The sequence below is a fragment of the Podarcis vaucheri genome, assembly GCF_965113315.1.
Source record: "Podarcis vaucheri genome assembly, chromosome: 13".
Taxonomy (NCBI): Eukaryota; Metazoa; Chordata; class Lepidosauria; order Squamata; family Lacertidae; genus Podarcis; species Podarcis vaucheri.
Genome location: NC_138751.1, coordinates 45361949 through 45387291, shown reverse-complemented (window position 1 = coordinate 45387291; position 25343 = coordinate 45361949). Strand labels below are relative to the sequence as shown.

Sequence of the window (25343 nt, the reverse complement as noted above, 5' to 3'; positions counted from 1 at the left end):
AGTGTTTCCCAGTTGTCGGTGTTTATACTACATTTTTCAAACATTTGCCTTGAGAGAGTCTTTAGACCTCTTTTGTTGACCACCAGCATTATGCTTTCCAATTTAAAGTTCCGTACAGAGTAGTTGCTTTGGAAGACGATAATCAGGCATCCGAACAACATGACCAGTCCAACAAAGTTGATGTTGAAGAATCATTGTTTCGACACTGCTGATCTTTGCTTTTTCCAGCAACTCTCGCATTTGTTTGCCTGTCTTCCCAAGTGATGTGTAAAAATTTCCGGAGACACTGCTGATGGAATCTTTCGAGGAGTTAGAGATGGCTTTTATAAGTGGTCCATGTTTCACAAGCATACATTAAGTAAGGTTGGTAGTACAATAGCTTTGTAAACAAGCATTTTGGTTTCCCTGTGAATGTCTTGGTCCTCAAACACTCTGCACTTCAGTTGGGAGAAAGCTGCACTTGCAGAGCTCAGTCGATGATGGATTTCGGCATCAATGTCAGCCCTTGTGGAACGATAACTGCCCAGGTAGGAGAAGTGATTGACATTTTCCAACAGTACACCACTGAGTTGGATAAAATATTGAATTAAATATTGGGGGTAGCAGGCAGTCCCTGCCCCAACAAATTGATCACGAGACATGATGCATGCACACCATTTGAATGGCAATGCCAGTCAACTTTGAGGGCTCCAGCCCCTCAAATATTTTTTTTGGGGGGGCAACCAACTCTCTTTAAAAAACAGCCACCACCTCCCCTGCCAGCAATACTTACAAATGATGCAGAGCAAATTCCCTAATGCTGCCAAAACAATAAGAGTCCTTCAGAATTTCAAGGCATCCTTCTGCTTATTTAAGTCCACATTACTCCCTTAGAAAACTCAGATCTACACTGCTGACATTCTTTTCAAATAGTCAACCGACCAACTCTTTCTTACAGAGGTTTAATTATCTTCCTTGTACCCCATCACTAAATTATCTCTCCCTGGTTTTGGAAAAGAGCAGCACATCTGATGTCAGGGGGATGCTTGTAGAAAAATATGCCTTTGTTTCAGCACAGAGGGACTTCTCGCACAATTCCCCAGTGTTTGCTCTCACCCTTGTCAGGCCCCACCTTGCCAACAAAGATTCGTATAGTAAAAACGATGGTTTTCCCAGTAGTGAGAGCTGGACCATAAATAAGGCTGATCGCCGAAGAATTGATGCTTTTGAATTATGGTGCTGGAGGAGACTCTTGAGAGTCCCATGGACTGCAAGAAGATCAAACCTCTCCATTCTTAAGGAAACCAGCCCTGAGTGCTCACTGGAAGGACAGACCCTGAAGCTGAGGCTCCAATACTTTGGCCATCTCATGAGAAGAGAAGACTCCCTGGAAAAGACCCTGATGTTGGGGAAGATGGAGGGCACAAGGAGAAGGGGACGACAGAGGACGAGATGGTTGGACAGTGTTTTCGAAGCTACCAGCATGAGTTTGACCAAACTGCAGGAGGCAGTGGAAGACAGGAGTGCCTGGCGTGCTCTGGTCCACGGGGTCACGAAGAGTCGGACACGACTAAACGACTAAACAACAACAATGTCAGGCATGGAGACATTTAAATATGTTGAAGATGATGATTGATCCACTGCTGTCAATGCACGTGGTGCAAACATGTAAAGAAAATAAAAGTCCTTTCAGTCTAAATTTGGACAGGGTGGGTGGGTGAGACAACAGAAAGGGAGAAACCAGGTAAAGAGAGGATGTGGGGAAAATCCACTTAGATGCACATTCATACTCCACAGAAGTGATTACATTAAATTGCAGTTTAATCTGAGATTAAAACCACAGACATTTTTTTTATGACTGATGGACTTCCATATTATAAAGGAATAATACCCTTAAAATGAAAGATGAGATAACCCACAGTGTAGAGAGAAATAGTCAGATCAGAGTATTGGGTCAAGGATTTATTTTGAACGGATGCATATTAACACTGATTCTCTTTATAAAAATGGACTCACACATGAACCTCTATACACAGAAGTAAGTTTACACATTGGTTGGACAGTGTTCTCGAAGTTACCAGCATGAGTTTGACCAAACTGCGGGAGGCAATAGAAGACAGGAGTGCCTGGCGTGCTCTGGTCCATGGAGTCACGAAGAGTCAGACACAACTAAACGACTAAACAACAACAACAACAAGTTTACACATATAATTAGATTGACTGGAATTTGGGGTTCGCTTAACACCAGAGGCAGGCTTTCAGGTTATACTAAAACTCTTCCTCAAAATTAGGTTATTAGACCCGACGTCAAAGTTGCTGGAGAATCTGGCTGATGTTTACCTAGTTGCCAAGGTTTATGGGACAACCACTTTGGTCGGCATGGAGACAGCCTTGGTTGAATGCAAGCACTTCATTCTGATGTCAAGTATGATGTCACAATCAGGATAAACTCCAAGTCTTGGCTAAAGAAGAGACAAGTTAATAATCAGATCAAGGCTGGTTGAGACGGATCTTTATGCCAAGTGATGAAAAGGTTTGTTTGGGGACTATTTGGTGTTTGAGACGACACTTCCTCCATCAGTTTTGCAGTAAGGTAAAGGGACCCCTGACCGTTAGGTCCAGTTGTGGACGACTCTAGGGTTGCAGTGCTCATCTCGCTTTATTGGCTGAGGGAGCTGGCGTACAGCTTCCGGGTCATGTGGCCAGCAGGACTAAGCCGCTTCTGGCGAACCAGAGCAGCGCACGGAAACGCCGTTTACCTTCCCGCCAGAGTGGTACCTATTTATCTACTTGCACCTTGTGCTTTTGAACTGCTAGGTTGGCAGGAGCAGGGACTGAGCAACGGGAGCTCACCCCGTACATACTACTACTACTACTACCATTATTTCTGACCGGGCACTGTTTCTGACTGCAGTATTCTGGCTATGTCTGGACACATGGAACCTCCTCCATAGCCACAGCCTTGAATTCAATTTAAAAAACATGCATGTCTCTTCTTTCTCATGCTTCTGCCTGCAGCCTGTTTCTATCTCAGCTCTCTTATCACACAGACCTTAACTTTTGTCTTTCTAACTACCACCCAGTTCAAAGATGGAGGCCAACTTATTTGCTCTCCAGCACAAAACCACTTCATTTGTTACCCTAATGACCCGTACTTAGGGGCCCTTGAATTGAACCCTCTATTAGATTTCAACCCTTGCTGGATCCAGGAATTAGAAGGGATTCAGGCATATAGGTGACCCTCTCCACACTCCTCAACTCACAATATTATTATGGCACAGCCATAAGGATTTTATGGAATACAGATTAAAGGATTACCAGGTTTTGGCCTCAAGATGGCGTTGCTGCCTTGTATATACTGGATTAATAATTATTAATACTGGATTAATAAAACACATCCACTAAAAGTGGTGTGTGTGTGTGTGTGTGTGTGTGTGTGTGTGTGTAAATCCGAATGTATGGCAAGACATGTCGGAGGTGTAGATTTTTGTGAATTTCCTTTGTAAAACAAGCTCAACAACTTTTGTGTCCAGATTTTCACTTTTTGAAGTATGGCATGATAAAACTCGCAAAACTGATGGCGCATGGACACTATAAAAACTGGTGAGATTATCTTTTGATTGTGTCTCTAGATCTGTATATGCTCCATACTTTAGTAATCTCCAGGATCTAGTTCTTGAAATAATTTGGCTTGTAGGGGGCAACTGAAGAGATTCATGATCTCACTAGGTGCTGCTCACGTATGTTGAATCTTTATCTAACCCGTGAGATAGAGCACCATGAATGATTTAGAAGAAGAATTTGTAGAAATTGCATATATTATCACCTGTGTGTACCTCAGGCTTCCATTTCTAAGGGGCAAGACTACATATTGCTGTTATTGAGAATCCTTTTGTTTTACCCCACACTTTCCCTGTCCGTAATCCTAAACCCAGTACTCCTCCCAGTTATGCCTCTTGAGACAATTTCACTGACTTTTTATTTATAACTTACGCCTACTCTAAGAAATCATGGTTCTGATGGTACCATGTAAGGTATAACTGACCTGCCTGTTATACTGGCCAGAGTGGGGTATGTTTACTCTCGCGAACCTGCAGAAGGTCAATTAATTTCGAATTTTATTTGTCGCTTAGAAAAAGAGGAGCAATCACTGATTAGCACTGGGAACCACCTGTCTGCAAGTAGCTACTGATAAAGATGTTGTCAGGTGGAAAAGCACTAGAAATATATCTAAGCTTTTAGCAAGCATCTGTATATGTGACTATAGAACTAAATATACAAGATGCCACAAAGCTAAGGTACCGATTTGACACAGAACAACAGTGCAGGGAGTTATTAGAGAGCTGTAGCTGGTAGCAAAGTGACCATTTCCTTGCACATCGTACAAAGAACTTGAACTGCTGACAACGCAAACACAGGAGTGTCTAACCACAGACCCAGTTATGCTATTATATAGTACTTTTTGTGTCTACTTAGCAGTTTGTATATTGGACTATGTGCCCTACATTTACAGCTTGGACAGGAGAAAGGGAATCTGATTTATTTTTAGAAATCCCAACAAATGCTCTTTCTTCCTTTTTCTTATTCATCAGAGTTAACCTGCATCTCTCTCTCTCTCTTTACAGTATTCAACAATCAAGAACACACATTCTTGCAGTGTAATAATAACATTGTAAGATCAGTGAATGGCTTGCTAGCACAGGTGAAAAGTATTTAAACAGCCAATTGCTGATTATGAGGAACGGCTAAGGGAGCTGGGCATGTTTAGCCTGGAGAAGAGGAGGTTAAGGGGTGATATGATAGCCATGTTCAAATATATAAAAGGATGTCACGTAGAGGAGGGAGAAAGGTTGTTTTCTGCTGCTCCAGAGAAGTGGACACGGAGCAATGGATCCAAACTAATAAGAAAGAAGATTCCACCTAAACATTAGGAAGAACTTCCTGACAGTAAGAGCTGTTCGACAGTGGGATTTGCTGCCAAGGAGTGTGGTGGAGTCTCCTTCTTTGGAGGTCTTTAAGCAGAGGCTTGACAACCATATGTCAGGAGTGCTCTGATGGTGTTTCCTGCTTGGCAGGGGGTTGGACTCGATGGCCCTTGTGGTCTATTCCAACTCTATGATTCTATGATTAATTTAATGATTTAATGTAGCCTTCCTTCTCTTGATGTGTGGGTTCATACTTTCTTATCTTCAGATTAAGGAATAAACATGTATGCTGTATGGAAGACTTGAGCTCATTGAGTTCCTCCACAGAACGTCTTGAGTACCAGATTTTACACACACACACACACACACACACACACACACACACATCAAATAAAAGAAGTGTGGGAGTCTGGCAAGAATAAAAATGGGGTTGTGTGAATTATCATTAAAACTCATAACCAAAACCAAATAAGGCTTTTGCAAATACTGCAATTAAAGCAGTAAAGGAAATACGGAAAATATAAGTGCTTATTTGCTAATATCAGAAGACAGAAGAAGTGTGCTCGGTTTTAAAGAGAAATAATATATATATAGTGAGCAAAACAGAAACAAGTTGGAATGGAGGAAGAGAAATAAGTTATCCAAAGATATAGACCCTATTGAATAAAGGACAGAAAGGGGTGCTTGGTTTCTGTGTTGCAATGGCCCAGCCACACTGTACATTTAAAGCAGTATCACACCACTTTAAATAAACAAACAGCCATAGCTTTCCCCCCAATGAATCCTGGGAGCTGTAGTTTGTTAAAGGCACTGGCGGAAAGTTGTTAGGAGAGCTCCCTCACAGAACTACAATTACCAGAATGGTTTAGCAGTTCCTCTTTTGATGGAACTCAGAGAACTGTAGTTTTGTGAGGAGAATATTACTCTCCAAACAAACTACACTTCCCAGGGTTCATTGGGGGGGAGCTATGATTGTTTCTGGCGGTATGATACGATACTGCTTTAAATGTATAGCACAGATGGAGCCTCTGTATGTGAGACTGGGGCAAAATGGCACATGTGGTTCTGTGTAAGTACATGTAAATTACGTACCCTGGGGCAAAAACATGTCAGGAATGTTTGTAAAATTAAGAGAAAACGTTTCCTTCTGTGTGTACACAATGATCAAGCAAACCTTTATCAGTGGACTCATAGTTCAGATGAGGGGTTTTCTGAGCTCTCCTCCCAGACCCTCCAAGTGACCTTATTTTTCAGGGACAGTCCTGGATTTACAGAAGCCGTCCCAGTTTCTGATTTGATCTGGAATGTCCCAATTTCCCTTAAAAAGCTAAAGGGACCCCTGACCCTTAGGTCCAGTCGTGGATGACACTGGGGTTGCGGCGCTCACCTTGCTTTATTGACCAAGGGAGCCGGCGTACAGCTTCCGGGTCATGTGGGCAGCATGACTAAGCCGCTTCTGTGAACCAGAGCAGCGCACAGAAACACCGTTTACCTTCCCGCCGGAGAGGTACCTATTTATCTACTTGCACTTTGACGTGCTTTCAAACTGCTAGGTTGGCAGGAACTGGGACCGAGGAACGGGAGCTCACCCTGTCATGGGGATTCGGGTGAAGAACTTAATTCATTCCGGAGGTCCGTTCTTAACCTGAAACGGTTCTTAACCTGAAACACCACTTTAGCTAATGGGGCCTCCCGCTGCTGCCGCGCAGCTGCTGCGCAATTTCTGTTCTCATCCTGAAGCAAAGTTCTTAACCTGAGGTACTATTTCTGGGTTAGCGGAGTCTGTAACCTGAAGCGTCTGTAACCTGAAGCATATGTAACCCGAGGTACCACTGTAAAGGGGAGCATGGGATGCGGGTGATGCTGTAATCTAAATCACTGAACCTCTTGGGCCTGCTGATCAGAAGGTCGGCGGTTCGAATCCCCATGACAGAATGAGCTCCTGTTGTTCTGTCCCAGCTCCTGCCAACCTAGCAGTTCGAAAGTACACCAGTGCAAGTAGATAAATAGGTATTGCTGCAGCGGGAAGGTAAACGGAGTTTCCGTGTGATCTGGTTTCCATCACAGTGTCCCGTTGAGCCAGAAGTGGTTTAGTCCTGCTGGCCACATGACCCAGAAAGCTGTCTGTGGACAAACGCCGGCTCCCTTGGCCTGAAAGCGAGATGAGCGCCGCAACCCCAGAGTTGCCTTTGGCTGGACTTAACCGTCCAGGGGTCCTTTACCTATTGATTTGTATGTTGTTGGTGGGTTCTTGTTGTTGGGCTGGGTATGTAATAAAGGGGAGCCACACCAGGGCGAAGGCATCCTCTTCTATTTGCCCCCATGTCAGATTTAGTCTATTGGTTAGCTTTATTGGGAAGGCTGTTTTCCGTACAATTTGGTACCAGAAATCCATGTTCCCTCCTGGCAGGTTTCTCCAATGTCTGGCTATGGTGCTTCTGGCTACTGAGAGCAGATGGTGAACTGAGGCAAGAATGTTACTCGCCCCAAAATGGAAAGAAGAAATCCCAGCAAAGGAAGAATGGATACAAAAACTCATGGAGTATGCAGAAATGGCGAAACTTACTGGAAGAATAAGAAATCAAGATAACAAACTTTTTATAAAAGAATGGAAATTGTTTATTGAATATTTACAGATAAATTGTAAACAGATAAGAACATTGGCAGGATTATTGTAATAACCTGCAGTTTTGTAAGAGTAGATATTTAAACTAGATGAATAAATGAGCAAATTAAGTAAATTTGGATATGCAGAAGTGATAAAAAAATAATTTTAAGGAACTGTAGAAAGAGGAGGAAGTAAGTCTAGTTTTGAAATGTTAAAATGATTGGAAAATTAGTGAAATGCAGTGCTTTTTTCTGGGGGGACGCAAATCCCTAAACATTTTGTGACTATAAGTTTGGCCTCACTGAGGAGCAGTATTTCAATATGAGTGGGAAATTGAGAGTACTCCTAAATATTTTTTAAGAAAAAAAAGCACTGGTGAAATGTATAAACCTGAAAAGCCGAAATTAAATGAGAAAGCCAGAGACGGAGCAGATGGTTCATAAGCTCTTTAGAATGCGAGTGGGCATTATTCCACTGGAAAATGTTGACCAGGGCCAGTTCTGGGGTGACTTCTAAAAGCTGTTTCGTTATTTCTCGGACACAGCCCTGGCGTGGGGCAAAGGGGACACGGATCCTCCTCGCGGCTCAGGCGGTGGAGCGCAAGAGACCGGATCCCTCCTTCCCACCGAGTGGAAGCGAGAGGGCGGAGCGCGTCGGCGTTGAAATGCGAGTCCCTCCAAGATCCGCCTCTCCAATCTGCGCGCTGCGCTCTGGAGCCCCGGAGGAGGCGCCCAGGCGCGCGGAGAGGGCGGGTTGCTTGCGGGCCGCCTGCTCCGTCTCTGTCTCGGTGAGAAGGGGGGCAAAACGAAAACAAGCGGCCGACAAGGAGCTCCGGGCCGAGACGGGGACGCGAAGTCTCTCCCAGCCATGATTTGCGGCAGGAAGAAAAAGGCGTGCGGGGAAAAGCAGCGCTGCTGCCCGCGCCAGCAGCAGCAACAACTCTCCAGCCAGCCGTGCGCAATCGTGCCCAAACTCTCCGGGCACCGCGCCTTCAAAAAACTGGGTAAGTCAGAAAAGTGAAGTGCCCGGTGGGGATTTAAAAAAAAATATAGGAGAGTTCCCCTCTCCCGGCAAGTCTTTCCTAACTTTGCAGGTTCCTCCTGTCGGTTATTCTTTCCAAAACTCCTCCGCAATGTTTTTGCTTGACCTAAGTAGCGCCCAGGGCGCAGCCCCCGCATATACATTAGCGCCAGGGCTCAGCCCCCGCATATACATACTGTATATATGTGCGGGGGCAGAGCCCTGGCGCTAATTAGGTCCAGCAAAAAGCACTGCGGAGAAGTTAAATGAGTCAATATATTTATTTAGCGCCGGAGTGAGGTGGCGTCAAAGTAGACGAGAGGGCCCCTGAGCAGCTGCAGAGTGCATTGCTGTCACCGCTGAAATCGCTCCCGGTGCCCCAGCGGATAGGGGGTGTAAATTGGGGGTGGGCTTCTCCAGCGGGCAAAGGAATGTGTTTCCAGACGAACATTTCTTTCTGTCTCGACATTAAACGCCGGCTGCTTTTAGGAACGCAGGATTTAATTTGTCTCCTTGCACAGTGCGGGACCTATTTTCCATACCGTATCAGCCTTGAGGCATGTGACCTGATTAAAAAGAACAAAGTGCTTTTTTTTTTTTTACTAATCTGAATGTAATTTGTACTTCGGCACAGACAATGTAATATTTGAATAATTGGTTCTTGAGTGATTCTGATTTGCCAGGTGCCTTAACCGCAAGTTGCCCTTTAGGCAGTAGGAAATATTTTTTTGGGGGGAGGGGAGAGAGAGAGTGAATAATGTAAGATTTAAGCAAATGATTGTCAAAAGTTCCTTCGGTCAGCATCTGGGTGGCTTAATGGAAAACCTTACTTCTTGTACTAAACCGGATTTGAGCGAAGGGGATTTAATTGCTATCCTTTGATTTATTTGTTGTTGTTCTTGAATCGGAATCAAATGTTTACTTTTGTCCGGGTCAACAGCAGTCTGAGAGCTTAATTCAGTCCGTGGTGTGTCTGTAAAAATACATTAAAAACCAAATGGCATCTATCGCAAGTCACAGGCAGAAGTCATATGTCAACATCATCTGCAATTTTCAAGTGGTCATTGGGGGGAAAAGGCTGGGAACCACAGAGGCATTACCAACCAGTGGGCAGCAGTACGGTACTGTAGGCAGTGGGGAAAAGCAGTGTGTTTGTGGTCAGAAACGGCTTAGCAATGTCACTGGAATGAACTGCTGCAATAAACCTTTAAAATTTCTCAGTGTTTACCTTTAGATAACATTTTCTCTTGAGATTTGATCAGGGCACGGCACCATTTTCGCTCTAGGTGAAAGTTAAAAAGAAGAAGAAGTAATTGCTTTACTTTTTGAGTCAAATTGAGCAGTTTCGTTAAAGAAGAGGCATGGCCAAAGCTGGGAGTGGTTGGTGCTAAAATTGGTTTTGGATGAAGCTACAAGACCAAGACTAAGGGACGCGGGTGGCGCTGTGGGTTAAACCACAGAGCCTAGGACTTGCCGATCAGAAGGTCAGCGGTTCGAATCCCCGCGACGGGGTGAGCTCCCATTGCTTGGTCCCTGCTCCTGCCAACCTAGCAGTTCGAAAGTACGTCAAAGTGCAAGTAGATAAATAGGTACCGCTCCAGCGGGAAGGTAAATGTCGTTTCTGTGCGCTGCTCTGGTTCACCAGAAGCGGCTTAGTCATGTTGGCCACATGACCCGGAAGCTGTATGCCGGCTCCCTCGGCCAATAAAGCGAGATGAGCACAGCAACCCCAGAGCCGTCCGGTCAGGGATCCCTTTACCTTTACCTTTACAAGACCAAGACTAGTCTTACCTGCAAGAGACTTCTTTGTAATAAATTGCCACCATGGTACTAGAAGCCCTATGTGGAGTGGAGATTGATGGATCAAATAAACATAGAGGAACTCATGCATTATCTCGTTGCTAGATTTGATTTCATCCTTCAGCCTTCTCATCTTACGTATACTCTGGCTTCACTAGTTGGACCTGATCCAAGGTGAGTTGCAACAGGAGCACTACCACCTTGCGAATACATGGTAAAAGTTTTAAAGATTGCATGTGTGGGTTAAAATTGGGTCCTGGGCCAGAAAAAGTTAAAGATGACAGCCCTAGTGAATATACCGTATTTTTCGCTCTATAACACGCACTCGACCATAACACGCACGTAGTTTTTAGAGGAGGAAAATCCGTAGGCATGCCACCCGTAGGCATTCCCTCCATAACACACACAGACATTTCCCCTTACTTTTTAGGAGGAAAAAAGTGAGTGTTATGGTGCAAAAAATACGGTATACACTTTTAAAATCACAAGTTGCAATAGACTAGGACTGTCTTTTAGTTGATTTCTCTAAGTTGAGGTAGCTTTTAACCAGCTATCTGATTACATCAAAAATCCTTTATTCATGAATCTCTTCCCCACTTACAGGTTCGTTCTGTGAAAGCCTACTTCTGGTTTAATATCCAGAATTGATATTAGTCAATTAAATACGGATGTCCCTTGGAGGACATTGAAAGAAATAGGAGAAGAATTTTATATCCGCGAGCTACCACTTAGCAATAAAGGATTCTTTTCATTATTTCTTTTAAAAACCTCGGTTTCGATAGTACAAATGGATTTTTAAAATAAACTAGTGTGACCAGCAATGAGGACACTTCTTGTAGCACAGTCACTAAAGTGAACTGATTAGTTGGTCTTAAACATTCACTTGCTTAGCTTTTCCATTTATTTACAATATGGAGATACTGACTTCCTTGCAGTTTTAAAGTACAGTAAGCACTCTGGATGTTCAAAAGAACTATATAAATACTGAGCGTTATTATTGCTAATCCCCTGCTTAAACATTTGCTCCTGTGATCAGCAGCTGGGAATTTGATTTTTCTGTCAATTAAAGATTGCATTCCTAACAGAAATGGATATAAGGCACAGTAAATGAAAACAGCCGCCTGGTTCTGCTTATTTCACACAGCTTAATTCTCTCCAGAAGTGAAAGGTCTGAATGTGGTTTTGCTAAACTCAGTCGAGGAAAAGTTCTGGGGAATATCCAGACAAAGGGAATTCCTTGAGTATGGAATGTCTCACAATAATTAAATTGGAGATTATTATTTGTATTTTAAAAAATTCTACAGCTTAACATAATAAAAAAAATCTAAGCAGTTCTTACATATAAACTGTAAACATGCAATAATAACATTCAATAACATTTCCTAAAAACTTTATTGTTGTTTAGTCATGTCCAACTCTTCGTGACCCCATGGACCAGAGCATGCCAGGCACGCCTGTCTTCCATTGCCTCCCGCAGTTTGGTCAAACTCATGTTCGTAGCTTTGAGAACACTGTCCAACCATCTTGTCCTCTCTCATCTCCTTCTCCTTGTACCCTCAATCTTTTCCAACATCAGGGTCTTTCCCAGGGAGTCTTCTCATGAGGTAGCCAAAGTATTGGAGCCTCAGCTTCAGGATCAGTCCTTCTAGTGAGCACTCAGGGCTGATTTCCTTCAGAATGGGGTGGTTTGATCTTCTTGCGGTCCATGGGACTCTCAAGAGTCTCCTCCAGCACCATAATTCAAAAGCACCAATTCTTCGGCAATCAGCCTTCGTTATGGTCCAGCTCTCACTTCCATACATCACTACTGGAGAAACAATAGCTTTAACTATATGGACCTTTGTCAGCAAGGTGATGTCTCTGCTTTTTAAGATGCTGTCTAGGTTTGTCATTGCTTTTCTCCCAAGAAACAGGCGTCTTTCTCTTGAGAAATCTCTACGTGGAACAAGAAGCTACATTTAGAACTGTTAGAACTGGATATGGAAGAACTGACTGGTTCAAAAGTGGGAAAGGAGTACGACAAGGCTGTATATTGTCTCCCTGTTTATTTAACTTATATGCAGAATTCCTAAAAACTAGCTACAGTGGTACCTCGGGTTACAGATGCTTCAGGTTACAGACTCCGCTAACCCAGAAATAGTGCTTCAGGTTAAGAACTTTGCTTCAGGATGAGAACGGAAATCGTGCTCTGGTGTTGCGGCGGCAGTGGGAGGCCCCATTAGCTAAAGTGGTGCTTCAGGTTAAGAACAGTTTCAGGTTAAGAACGGACCTCCGGAACGAATTAAGTACTTAACCCGAGGTACTACTGTACAAGTAAATACCTATCGCCTTGACCAGAAGCCAAATTCATTGTGAAGAGGCTGAGATTAAAAAAAAAAATCTCCTTGTGCCTAAATGACTGTGTCTGCGCCAGGCAGGTTTCCCTGTGGAGGGAGGCGAGGATCCACTTCTGAAAAGGCTCTTTTCCCAGTCGCCACCTGCCACACCTTAAAAGGAGCCCTTTGGGGTGACAATCTGAATGAATGGATGGACCAGTTTTGAAGGGTAGAGAACACAGCAGTCATCATGCCCGCAGATTACAAAAAGCGTGAATTGTGTCCGCCAAGCCCAGAAAGCACACAAGAATCCAACACTGAACAGGAATAAATAGAGCAAATTGAGGGCTCTGCAAGGAATCTTGGGGTGGGGGCTAACCGTAGGGATTTTTTTCTTTGAGATGCAACAGCACTGAGGTTTTGATTGGGGGTGGAGCTATTAAAATGTTGAATGGTGCACACCCCATCATATACGCCCCTAAGCCCCGTTTTCTCTTCCTCCAGGATCCGTTGAGGTTTTAGGGCATGGGTTGGCGGGTGGCGCTGTGGGTTAAACCACAAAGCCTAGGACTTGCCGATCAGAAGGTCGGCGGTTCGAATCCCCACAACGGGGTGAGCTCCCTTTGCTTGGTCCCTGCTCCTGCCAACCTAGCAGTTCGAAAGCACGTCAGAGTGCAAGTAGATAAGTAGGTACCGCTCCAGCGGGAAGATAAACGGCGTTTCCGTGCACTGCTCAGGTTCGCCAGAAGCGGCTTACTCATGCTGGCCACGTGACCCGGAAGCTGTACGCCGGATCCCTCGGCCAATAAAGCGAGATGAACACCGCAACCCCAGAGTCGGTCACGACTGGACCTAATGGTCAGGGTTCCCTTTACCCTTTAGGCAGACTAAGACCCGGGGGCCGGATCCGGCCCGATCACCTTCTAAATCCGGCCCGTGGACGGCTCAGGAATCAGTGTGGTTTTACATGAGTAGAATGTGTCCTTTAAAATGCATCTCTGGGTTATTTGTGGGGCATAGGAATTCGTTCATTTTTTCTGTCTTCAAAATATAGTCCCCCCCCCCCAAGGTCTGAGGGACAGTGGACCGGCCGCCTGCTGAAAAATTTTGCTGACCCCTGTTCTAGGAGATCTGCCCCATTTGCAGCTTTAGCAGTCCTTTGCAAAGGTAGAGGGGAGTTGTTGATTGGAATCATATGTGCTTTCTTCCTCCACGTTCAGGAAACTGAGTCCCTGTGTGGAAGCCAGTCTAATAACAACCTGAGGACTTCTCCTGGAGCTCAGTTCTTAGGTTGCCAAATTTCCGTGGCCGCATGAGGGTAAAATGCTTGTGCAGGGGTACCTTGGTTTAAGAACAGCTTAGTTTATGAACAACTTGGATTAAGAACACTGCAAACCCGGAAGTAGGTGTTTTGGTTTGTGAGCTTTGCCTCGGAAGCAGAACATGTTGAGTGTGTTCCATTTGTAAATTGAGCCCCCCACTGCTATGGGAAAGCACGCCTTGGTTTCAGAACAGACTTCTGGAAAGGATTAAGTTCGTAAACCAAGGTACCACTGTACAGCCTTTGGCCTTTCCCACGGGGGGGGGGGGCTTTCCTTTCAAAACAAGGAATCTTAAACCTTTTCAGACCCCAACCCAAAGATGCATTCGACAGTTCATTTCTCAATCTTTCCCCACATATTTGCATCCTCCTCAAGAGGTCCGGAGGGTGGCAACACGAGAACGGGGCCTTCTCTGCAGTGGCTCCCCATCTGTGCAATGCTCTTCCCAAGGAAGTTCGCCTGATGCCTTCATTATACACCTTTAAGCCTCCATGCAAAAATGTTCCTTTTTAACCAGGCCTTTGGTTGACCTGATTTACATCCTATGCCCTTTTAAAATGTGGAGGTTTTTTGGCGGGGGGGGTGCTATTGGGTTGTTGTTTTTATTTTTATTATTTATTTTGTGGTTTTATATCTTGATTTTTATTCTGTGAACTGTCCTAAGGACTCCCCCCCCCCTCCCCAGGCATAGGGCAGTATATAAATTCAATCAATAATAATAATAAATAATTGTGGTGGTTGTGCTCCTGTTGTGACCCACTTTGGATCAGACACTATCTGCTAATGGATTCTACCCCTTGAAGACCAGTGCTTTAAACTGCCCCTACAGTATTTCCCCCCACCCTGCATAATAGGAGTGTCTTCTAGGTTTATGCCCCTTTTTGGGGGGAGACGGCAATGGACCCTCACAAATCCACAACTACTTTGGATGTGCGTGTATTCTTAACTTGCCACTTTCATTGGACGGGGGCCGTAACGTTTCGCTCAAATTACGTGCAGATACAAAGCATGAACTCTAGTGTCAGCTGCTTTTGCTATATACATGTAAAATAAATTGTGAGCTGTGTTTTGATATGTATTCTAATCTTGTTCATTGTTTAATCTAATTTGGGTTATGAAATCTAAACTGTGACTCACAATACTTTTGCTTGGAACTTTTCCAGCATGAAATATTGCATAGTCTGAGCTCTGTTTCTGGCTCTCTTTATTTTTATTAAATTGATGCCAGTGTGATATTTTCCCAAGTAACTTTGCAAAGCATTTTTCTCCCCCTTGAGACTGTGACAGCAATTTCGCAATCCTTGCTGTGGTCGTTTGTCAATAAGTTTTTGTTCTTTTCCCTGGAACAGGAGCTGATGTAGTATTTGCCCAGCCTTCTGCTTGTAATCTCTTTTTCCGTATAGGCTTTTGGGACGCTCACTGCAAAGGCCCCCCTCTTAAGACTAGAGAAACAGTTCCAGAGCCTAGATCGTGAGATTTGGCGTTTCTGGGCATTCCAGCAGAACAGGTATACACAAACTTGCAGCTCGGCAGGTCAAACACAAGAACCCCCTAGCTATGTATACAGACCCTCCAAGTGTCCCTATTGTCCAGGGATATCCGTAATTTAGTGAAGCCGTCCCAGTTTCTGATTTGATCCCGGAATGTCCCACTTTTCCTTAGGATGTCCCTATTTTCATTGGAGAAATGGTGGAGGGTATGGAGTCATCCAATCCACCCCCAAGCCGCCTGAAGGCAATCCTGTATAGGGAAGTTTTTTTTCATGTTTAATGTTTTATTATGTTTTTGTATATGTTGGAAGTAAGGGACACGGGTGGCGCTGTGGGTTAAACCACAGAGCCTAGGACTTGCCAATCAGAAGGTCGGCAGTTCGAATCCCCGCGACGGGGTGAGCTCCCGTTGCTCGGTCCCTGCTCCTGCCAACCTAGCAGTTCCAAAGCACGTCAAAGTGCAAGCAGATAAATAGGTACCGCTCTGGCGGGAAGGTAAACGGCGTTTCCGTGCGCTGCTCTGGTTCGCCAGAAGCGGCTTAGTCATCCTGGCCACATGACCCGGAAGCTGTACGCCGGCTCCCTCGGCCAATAAAGCGAGATGAGCCCCAGAGTCAGTCACAACTGGACCTAATGGTCAGGGGTCCCTTTACCTTTACCTTATATATGTTGGAAACTGCCCAGAGTGGCTGCAGCAATCTAGTATGATGTGTAGGGTGTAAATCAGAGGTCGGCAACGTGCGGCCCATGGGCCAGAAGCCCATTTAACTGGCCCACGAGCCGCCCCAGAACTGAGCTGCCCACTTGGTGGGTCCCGGCACACTGCGCTAAACTGGTGCGGCGGGGGGACTCTCCTCTGCGGCTCCAGAAATCACTTCTGTGCATGTGCAGACAATGGAAATCGTGTCTGTGCATGTCTGTAGTGCCGGAAATTGGAAATTTCTGGTGCCGCGGACATGCACAGATGCGATTTCTGGCATTGCTCTGCACCGGCCCTGCCCACAGAGGATCTCCATGGGAGTGATCCAGCCCAGGCAAGGTAAACCTTGCTGACCCCTGGTATAAATAGTAAAATTGCCATTATGGAATGGGACGCCCCTATTTTCATCAGAGAAATGTTGGAGGGTATTGCATGATGGTTGGCAGTACAGTGGTACCTCGGGTTAAGTACTTAATTTGTTCTAAATCCATTCTTAACCTGAAACTGTTCTTAACCTGAAGCACCACTTTAGTTAATGGGGCCTCCTGGTGCCGCCGCGTCGCCAGAGCACGATTTCTGTTCTCATCCTGAAGCAAAGTTCTTAACCCGAGGTACTATTTCTGGGTTGGCAGAGTCTGTAACCTGAAGCGTATGTAACCTGAGGTACCACTGTAAAGAACATATACAAACTTAACTAGATAAGACCAAGGCTCGGTCTAGGGCAGCATCCTTTTTTCAATGGTGGGTACCGAAGAACGAGAAGAACCTATGGGTTTATTGGGAGGAGAGTATAAAACAGGAGAGGGGATGGTGCATAAAGACAGAAGGAACAGCTCTCTTGTTTTTCAGCCTCAGGCAAGCTGCAAAAAGAGGTTTGCTAGTCCCTAGTGAGACCTGCACCTGGCTGGCAGCCTTTGTTTGGTTTGATGGGTCACAAGTTTCGCGGGCCTAAAGTACAGAGCGATTCCAATAACTAAAAGCGGTGTGGAATTTGCATTCATTTTGAAATTTGGTGTTCTGAAAGAGCTGGCATGCTTACCTGAAGTTGATATCTGGCAGATTCATTTCTCCAGGATGTGTGCTTGTGTTTTTTTCAGCGGTGGAACAATGAATATTCTGTATTCTTGCACTCGATTTCTTCTTACTTTGGCTGGGCCAAAGCGCCACTTGTAATCTCAGTGAAAGATATGAAGAGGAATGTCTTTCTCTGCAACATCTAACAGTGCAGTCCTGTTTGCTTAGAGAGGTTAGCGTGTGTATGGGACTGAGTCTATGGGGCAGAGTAAGCGTAAGCAAGACACACACGCACAAAAACACCCAGGGCCTTTGTCTGAAACAGAGCAGTGGATGATTTCAAGGGAATAGCAACGCAGACAGAACCGAACGATCCGATTTGGCAAGCAGGTTTCCCACAGAAAGTTGCGACAAATTGGAGAAGTGATAAAGTCCCTTCTAGATCAGAGTGGATTCAAAAAAATGACTGAATACAGTGGTACCTTGTGTTACATACGCTTCAGGCTACATACGCTTCAGGTTACAGACTCTGCTAACCCAGAAATAGTGCTTCAGGTTAAGAACAGAAATTGTGCTCCAGTGGTGTGGCAGCAGCAGGAGGCCCCATTAGCTAAAGTGGTGCTTCAGGTTAAGAACAGTTTCAGGTTAAGAACCGACCTCTGGAACGAATTAAGTACTTAACCTGAGGTACCACTGTATGCAGAATTAGACCAGTTATCAGAAAGAATAAAAAATAAATCAAAGGAAGTATTTACCACAAAATGGGAAGTCTTTAAAATTTATTTGAAAAATAACAATGACAGTTTGAAGTCTGTAGCAGCATTTGAATAACTTCAGTAGGAGTTTTAAATCTGATGGAAAATGTAGGATAGAATAAATAACATTAAAGCCAAAATATGCTATAATATGGCACTGAATAACAGATGAGAAATAGAAGTAAGGAGTAGACGGGAAGTCAGCTACATAGGAAAAAGTCATTTTTATGTTAAATGTATTGTGAGCCATATTCAGTGTATTGGTTTTGTTGTTGTTTTGTATTTTCTTCTTCTTTATTTCTTAGTTGTGAGGTGATGGATATCAGTGTATCTTCATATTTTCTTTTTGTATGTGGTGTATTAAAATGAAATAAAAACTATTTAAAAAGAAAAAAAGAAAGTTGCTGCAGAGAGCTTGGGAGACAGATTGGGGAATGCAATTCTGCCTCTACTTTTTGTACGTCCCTCAATGTATTGCCTGTTTTGACAGGGGGGCAGCGGAATATCCTCCCCCCCAAAGCAGGTGGCCTTTCCCTGATGGTGCCGGATCTGCAATGAATCACGGGCGCCGGTCTTTTTGGTGTGCAAAATCAGCACGGGTGTGGAATAGCGAGAGAGGTTGCCCAACTTGAATGGGAAAATCAAATTTAAGCTACTGCTTGACCATCAGGCTTGTTGGGGGGCTTTGGGCAAGTCACGTTGCCCCTGCCGTATCTATTTCACAGGCTTCATTGAGTGGGGGATAGGCTGTACGCTTACAAATTTTACTTACTAGTGGTGTCAAAATAGAGTGGTACCTTGGTTCTCAAACCCCTTTGTACTCAAACAACATTGGAACCCAAACACTGCAAACCTGGATGTAGGTGTTCTGATTTGTCAACTTTTTTTCAGAGGCCAAACATGCTCCATTTTGAGTGTTACACTTATGCTGTGGTCCGCCTGTTTTTGCTATTTATTTTATGTTTTTGCGGCTCTTTTTGTTTTGTTTTGTAACTGTGTGGAACCCAGTTCATCTACTGATTGATTGTGTGACTGCAGTACATTGTTTATTACTTTCTTTTATGGATCCATGGTCTCGCTGTTGTTGTTTAGTCGTTTAGTGGCGTCCAACTATTCGTGACCCCATGGACCAGAGCACGCCAGGCACTCCTGTCTTCCACTGCCTCCCGCCGTTTAGTCAAACTCATGCTGGGAGCTTCGAGAACACTATCCAACCATCTCGTCCTCTGCCGTCCCCTTCTCCTTGTGCCCTCCATCTTTCCCAACATCAGGGTCTTTTCCAGGGAGTCTTCTCTTCTCATGAGGTGGCCAAAGTATTGGAGCCTCAGCTTCACAATCTGTCCTTCCAGTGAGCACTCCGGGCTGATTTCCTTAAGAATGGTCTCGTTAGATAGTAAAATTCATGTTAAATTGCTGTCTTAGGGGTTGATTATAAAAATCTGGAACGGATTAATCCATTTTGCATTACTTTCTATTGGAAAGCATGCCTTGGTTTTGGAACAGACTTCCAGAATGGATTAAGTTTGAGAACCAAGGCACCGCTGTACACATGAGCATAGGATGAAAGAATTTGAATTCTTTGGGAGATATGAAGCCTCCCTCAGACTTTTCAATTCCTATAAAAAACTGTTGTCTGCCTCTAGCCCCAGTGGGGTCAAGGAAAGGGTTTTTCACAAGTGGACTATCAGTCCTGCCACAAGGGAGGCCCTGGGTGGTATGAATTGCATCTCAGTACGTTTTTGTTTGAGGAAATGCAACTAAAGATATGACCTATCTCCCTATATTCCCCTACAATTTTGCCAGCTTAGATTGGCTAGTGGTGCTCATGCATCTTTCGATGAAGTGAGTGGAGATTCACCATCTCCAGTCGTACCTTGGAAGCCGAACGCCTTGGCACTCAAACGTTTTGGCTCCTGAACTCTGTAAACCCGAAAGTGAGTGTTCCGGTTTGTGAATGTTCTTTCGGAAGCCGAACGTTTGGCGCGGTTTCCAATTGGCCGCAGAAGCTTCCTACGGCCAATCGGAACCTACGCCTTGGTTTCCAAACGCTTTGGAATTTGAACGGACTTCCCAAATGGCTTCTGTTCAGCTTCCGAGGTACGACTGTATAGCTTTCAGGACCTCTTCTGCTGTGTGCCTGCTCTGTGCTTGTGGGATGAGCTCTGGGGTTGTGGAGGTAAGATGTTTCAACTGGAAATTAATTGTAGGGTGGGATTTGACCACCCAGCAGTTGCTCTGGGACTACACCTATGGTTGTCACTGAAAAATGTACGTTTCATCTGTATTGCAAATAAAGCTAACGGTTCTTCCTTCACGAGGCACGAAAACGAGAACCGTTGGGAAAATGGTTGCTGCGTCCCTCGTCAAGTTATCTGTTCCTAAACACTTGGATGAGTGGGTTGTGGTAATAATTAGTATCCATATTACTATTTACGTTTCCGAGCACAGTTCAATGTGTTGGTGCTGAGCTTTAAAGCCCTAAATGGCCTCGGCCCAGTATACCTGAAGGAGTGTCTCCACCCCCATCGTTCTGCCCAGACACTGAGGTCCAGCGCCGAGGGCCTTCTGGCAGTTCCCTCACTGTGAGAAGCAAGGTTACAGGGAACCAGGCTGAGGGCCTTCTCAGTGGTGGCACCCGCCCTGTGGAACACCCTCCCATCAAATGTCAAGGAGATAAACAACTATCTGACTTTTAATAGGCATCTGGAGGCAGCCCCGTTTAGGAAAGTTTTTAATGTTTGAAGTTTTATTCTGGTTTTGGTCCTCTGTTGGGAGCCGCCCAGAGTGGCTGGGAAAACCCAGCCAGATGGGCAGAGTATAAATAAAATAATAATAATAATAATAATAATAATAATAATAATAATAATAATAAAAAATTAAATTTATATCCTACCCTTTCTCCCCAAGTTGCATGGGATGACAAACAGATAGCACAAATGGAAAGCAAAAACTAAGCAAGAACATTCTGAGGCAGTTAAAAACATTCTAAAAACAATTACCGTTAAATGCATGCCAAGGTAATTACAAGGTATTATGTGTCTGCACATTTGCCTTCTGGTGCCTAATCCATCTTGGGAACCAGTGTTCCAACCCTGAGGCCATCCATACCTTAAACTGCCCATTTTTATGCCTTATCGAAAAGCTGTTTATAAATTGCAACTATGTGGATAAATAAATAAAAACTTTAGCAACTCTATGTGAGCTACCTTTCATATAAAGATTGGAATGTGCTGTATTAAGGTGCTTGGGTGAAATATATATAATCTTCTGTGAGATCGTATCTGCTTGGACTCAATTTGTGAAGGGCCATCATGGCTGTCAATATCTGTTTTCATCTGGTGGGCTGAGACCTGCAAGCAGGTTACACATAAATATTAAGAGTTAAGTCGTGTGAGTGGCGCTGCCACCAGTTTTTGATTAGGGTGTTTGTTTGTTTTTTGCTTTCATGGGAGAGGGGGAGAGAGAGAGAGTAGAAAAAGAGAAACCAGAATAAGCAAGATGCCTCCTCACAGGGCCGGCTCCACTATTAGGCAAAGTTACTTCCGGGTTTGCAGTGTTTAGGAGTCAATTTGTTTGACAACTAAGCCGTTCAGGAACCAAGGTACCAGCTGATTTTGAACGACACGAAAGGGCACCAAATTGTTAATTTAATACAGTGGTACCTTGGGTTGCGAACTTAATTCGCTCCGGAGGTCCGTTCTTAATCCAAAACCGTTCTTAACCTGAGGCGCGCTTTCACTAATAGGGCCTCCCGCTTCTGCCGCGCCTCTGGCGCGCGATTTCCATTCTCATCCTGAGGTACTACTTCCAGCTTAGTGGAATTTGTAACCCGAAGCGTTTGTAACCCAAGGTACCACTGTATTGTATTTTTTCTGCCTGTGCTGGTCTCTTGCAGTTTCCTCAGTGGCCAAACTAACTTGACCGGCCTCAAGTACCATGCACCTTGACCATTCGCTTTTCTGCTTCAGGCAGCAAAATGTCTTGGGCCGACCCTGCTCCTCCTGTACCTTGAACAGCTGGGAGGAAGACAGAATTTGATCAGGTGCAGCAGCCGATCTTACGGGGGTGGGGGAAAAGTCCCCCCGCCACAATTTTCGCTTCTATAGAAGAATTGTTACGGGTCTTGCCTTCCTTTGTACCCAGCGAAGAAAGAGAGGAGAAAGGCAAGCAACTACGATTTAAAAAATAATGATGCCCTATGTTGCTGTTTGAGGTTCCAAGTGGGTTCCATGTCTAAAACAGGTTGAAGACTGATATATCGGAGAACATTTCCAGAGAAAACCAAAACAACCTCAGGTGTGCTCTTGGCACCTTCTGCCCTGTGCACAGAAAGTGTCTTGCATGCACAGACAAGTCTAAACTTGTCTGGTCTGTTGTTCTACCACCCAGGAGTACCCAGACCAGCTGATGACAAAGTCTTCTTGCAAACATACAGCCCTGTTTGTTAGGACTGCGAGGCTTGAAAATTCCGTCTCCAGACACAGAGCTTGCAAAATTCCATGCTCTAGCTCTCTCTTTTCTCCTATTGGAAACTACTGCTTCTCCTGCAATGAATTAAAATAGTGTACCTAGGTAGTTAAGAGATTTGGAAGCTGGTAGAGTTGGACGCGGGTGGCACTGTGGGTTAAACCACAGAGCCTAGGACTTGCCGATTAGAAGGTCGGCGGTTCGAATCCCCGCGACGGGGTGAGCTCCCGTTGCTCGGTCCCTGCTCCTGCCAACCTCTCAGTTCGAAAGTATGTCAAAGTGCAAGTAGATAAATAGATACCCCTCTGGCAGGAAGGTAAACGGCGTTTCCATGCGCTGCTCTGGTTCGCCAGAAGCAGCTTAGTCATGCCAGCTATACGCCGGCTCCCTTGGCCAATAAAGCGAGATGAGTGCCGCAACCCCAGAGTTGGCCACAACTGGACCTAATGGTCAGGGGTCCCTTTACCCTTACCTTTAGAGTTGTAGCTTTATACCCCAGGCACATCTCTTCCTGACAGCAAGAGTTCCTATTGTTTGCCATCAATGGTGGTGACCACTGACCGTTAGCGAAGTCTGTATTGGGGTATTCTCTAAACTGCTACCGTTTTGTGGGAGTGATTCGAGTGCATATCAGAACATTAGGTTTGCGCACTCAAAGTGGATTAACATGTGCCGTCGTCCTAGCGACAGCAAAGCCCCTTTTAAAAAAAGAATCTGGCATGCGCACCGACCCCTCTCGCTCTCCAGGCTTCAGGAAGACATCCGCAGGGCTGTCTAGGCTCCCACAGGGCTGTCTAGGCTGCGGATAGCAGCCTGCTTCCCGGAGCGTCGGGCGTCCTGAAAGCAGAGTGCCAGGCGCTTCGGGAACACATCCGCAGCCTAGGCAGCCCTGCGGGAGGTCCCACAGGGATGTCTAGGCTGCGGATAGCAGCCTGCCGCCTGGCGCGAGGTGTGCCCTGAAGCAGAGCACCCCTCGCGCCGGGCAGACATGGGCCAGCCCCACAAGCTCGGGGGACAGCAGGGAGGTGCAGTGCCGCCATCCCGCTGTTCCTCGACCTGGTTTGGTTTCCCCGACCTGCTTTTGGGGGGGAAATAAAGGGGAAAAATTTCCTTTATTTCCCCCCAAAAAAACTAGGTGCGTCCTATGGGGCGGAGCGTCCTATGGGACGAAAAATACGGTACTGAATAGCAGGATCCTGCCAGGGCTAGGCAAGCCCCTAAATAGTTCTCCAGCCTTCATCGCTGATAGCACTCTGGAAGCTGATCAATTTTCAGCTGGAGCTAGCTTTTATCTGCTGATGGAAGAGCTGTTCTGGTTCAAAATGCAACAACTGGAACTGTGCATCACCTTTTTCTGGCTCACACTTCCAGCGTTTTCTTGGCTCCATCTTCTTTGCTGCCTCAACTTGCTGCTGCCCTGTCTCTTTGGGAGCACATGTTGCTTCCAGACCTACTCATTAAAATTAATCTGTCTCCCGAGTTTCCTCCCCTCCTCTTTGTTTCCTCCTCCTTTCAGGTTGCCTAAAAATTATATTCTTGGCCTTTAAGGTAACCTTTGCAAGTTTGAAAGGAAAAAGCCTGCAGGCGATTTTTGCAATGAGTTGACCAACATACGAAGTGTCCAAGGATAGGCTAAAGGGGCTGTTAGATTGCTGGATGTGATCTGATGTTTTGGCCAGTTTCTGGTGGTTTCCAGGGGGAAGGGAAGTTATTGAACCGTCTACCTCCTTTCCCAGCATGCTGCCCCAATGTGAGTATCTACCTCATTCCGTGGTAGAGCACAACACAGAAATTGTTGTTGTTTAGTTGTTTAGTCGTGTCCGACTCTTCATGACCCCGTGGACCAGAGCACGCCAGGCACTCCTGTCTTCCACTGCCTCCCGCAGTTTGGTCAAACTCATGCTGGTAGCTTCAAGAACACTGGCCAACCATCTCGTCCTCTGTCGTCCCCTTCTCCTTGTGCCCTCCATCTTTCCCAGCATCAGGGTCTTTTCCAGGGAGTCTTCTCAAAGTATTGGAGCCTCAGCTTCAGGATCTGTCCTTCCAGTGAGCACTCAGGGCTGATTTCCTTAAGAATGGAGAGGTTTGATCTTCTTGCAGTCCATGGGACTCTCAAGAGTCTCCTCCAGCACCATAATTCAAAAGCATCAATTCTTCAGCGATCAGCCTTCTTTATGGTCTAGTTCTCACGTCAAAACATCACTAATGAAAGCCATAGCTTTAACTATACGGACCTTTGTCGGCAAGGTGATGTCTCTGCTTTTTAAGATGCTGTCTAGGTTTGTCATTGCTTTTCTCCCAAGAAGCAGGCGTCTCTTAATTTCATGACTGCTGTCACAATCTGCAGTGATCTTGGAGCCCAAGAAAGTAAAATCTCGTCACTACCTCCATTTCTTCCCCTTCTATTTGCCAGGAGGTGATGGGCCCAGTGGCCATGATCTTCGTTTTTTTTGATGTTGAGCTTCAGACCATATTTTGCGCTCTCCTCTTTCACTCTCATTCAAAGGTTCTTTAATTCCTCCTCACTTAGACAGCAATAAAGGCATAATATATTCTGAAAACACTTTTAAGAAAAGGATAAGAATTCTGTACAGTGGTACTTTGGATGTTGAACTGCATCTGTTCAACTCCCAAAACCGTTTGAAAACCAAGGCGCGGCTTCCGATTGGCTGCAGGAGCATCCTGCAGCCAATCGGAAGCTGTGTCGGATGTTCGGCTTCCGAAAAACGTTTGCAAACCGGAACACTTACTTCCAGGTTTGTGGTGTTCAGGAGCCGATTTGTTCGACAACAAAGCCGTTCGGGAACCAACGTACCACAGTACAGGAGAATAGTTAGAAGAATGCACTTTTAAAAGAAAAAATGTAAAAGTTCTCCAAGACTTGGCTCTTGCATTGACAGGAACTGTTCCCTTGGGCTCCTCCATTTCCTGAGTGCCATGATGTGAGC

General features: G+C 45.2%; 1 protein-coding gene and 1 long non-coding RNA gene across 2 annotated transcripts in view; both read left to right on the top strand.

The window, feature by feature from the left end:
- Nucleotides 1–1161: 1161 nt before the first annotated feature.
- Nucleotides 1162–4715, top strand: LOC309516414. The gene is made up of 3 exons (XR_014212894.1): nt 1162–1572; nt 2178–2512; nt 4605–4715. It is a non-coding gene; the product is annotated as an uncharacterized lncRNA (long non-coding RNA).
- A 3492-nt stretch (nt 4716–8207) lies between these two features.
- Nucleotides 8208–25343, top strand: part of PLCD3 (phospholipase C delta 3) — a 90581-nt gene continuing 73445 nt past the window's right edge. The window contains exon 1 of the mRNA XM_082194828.1: nt 8208–8515. Within this exon, the coding sequence (XP_082050954.1) occupies nt 8380–8515 (136 nt within the window). The 5' untranslated portion in view covers nt 8208–8379. The remainder of the gene's footprint in view (nt 8516–25343) is intronic.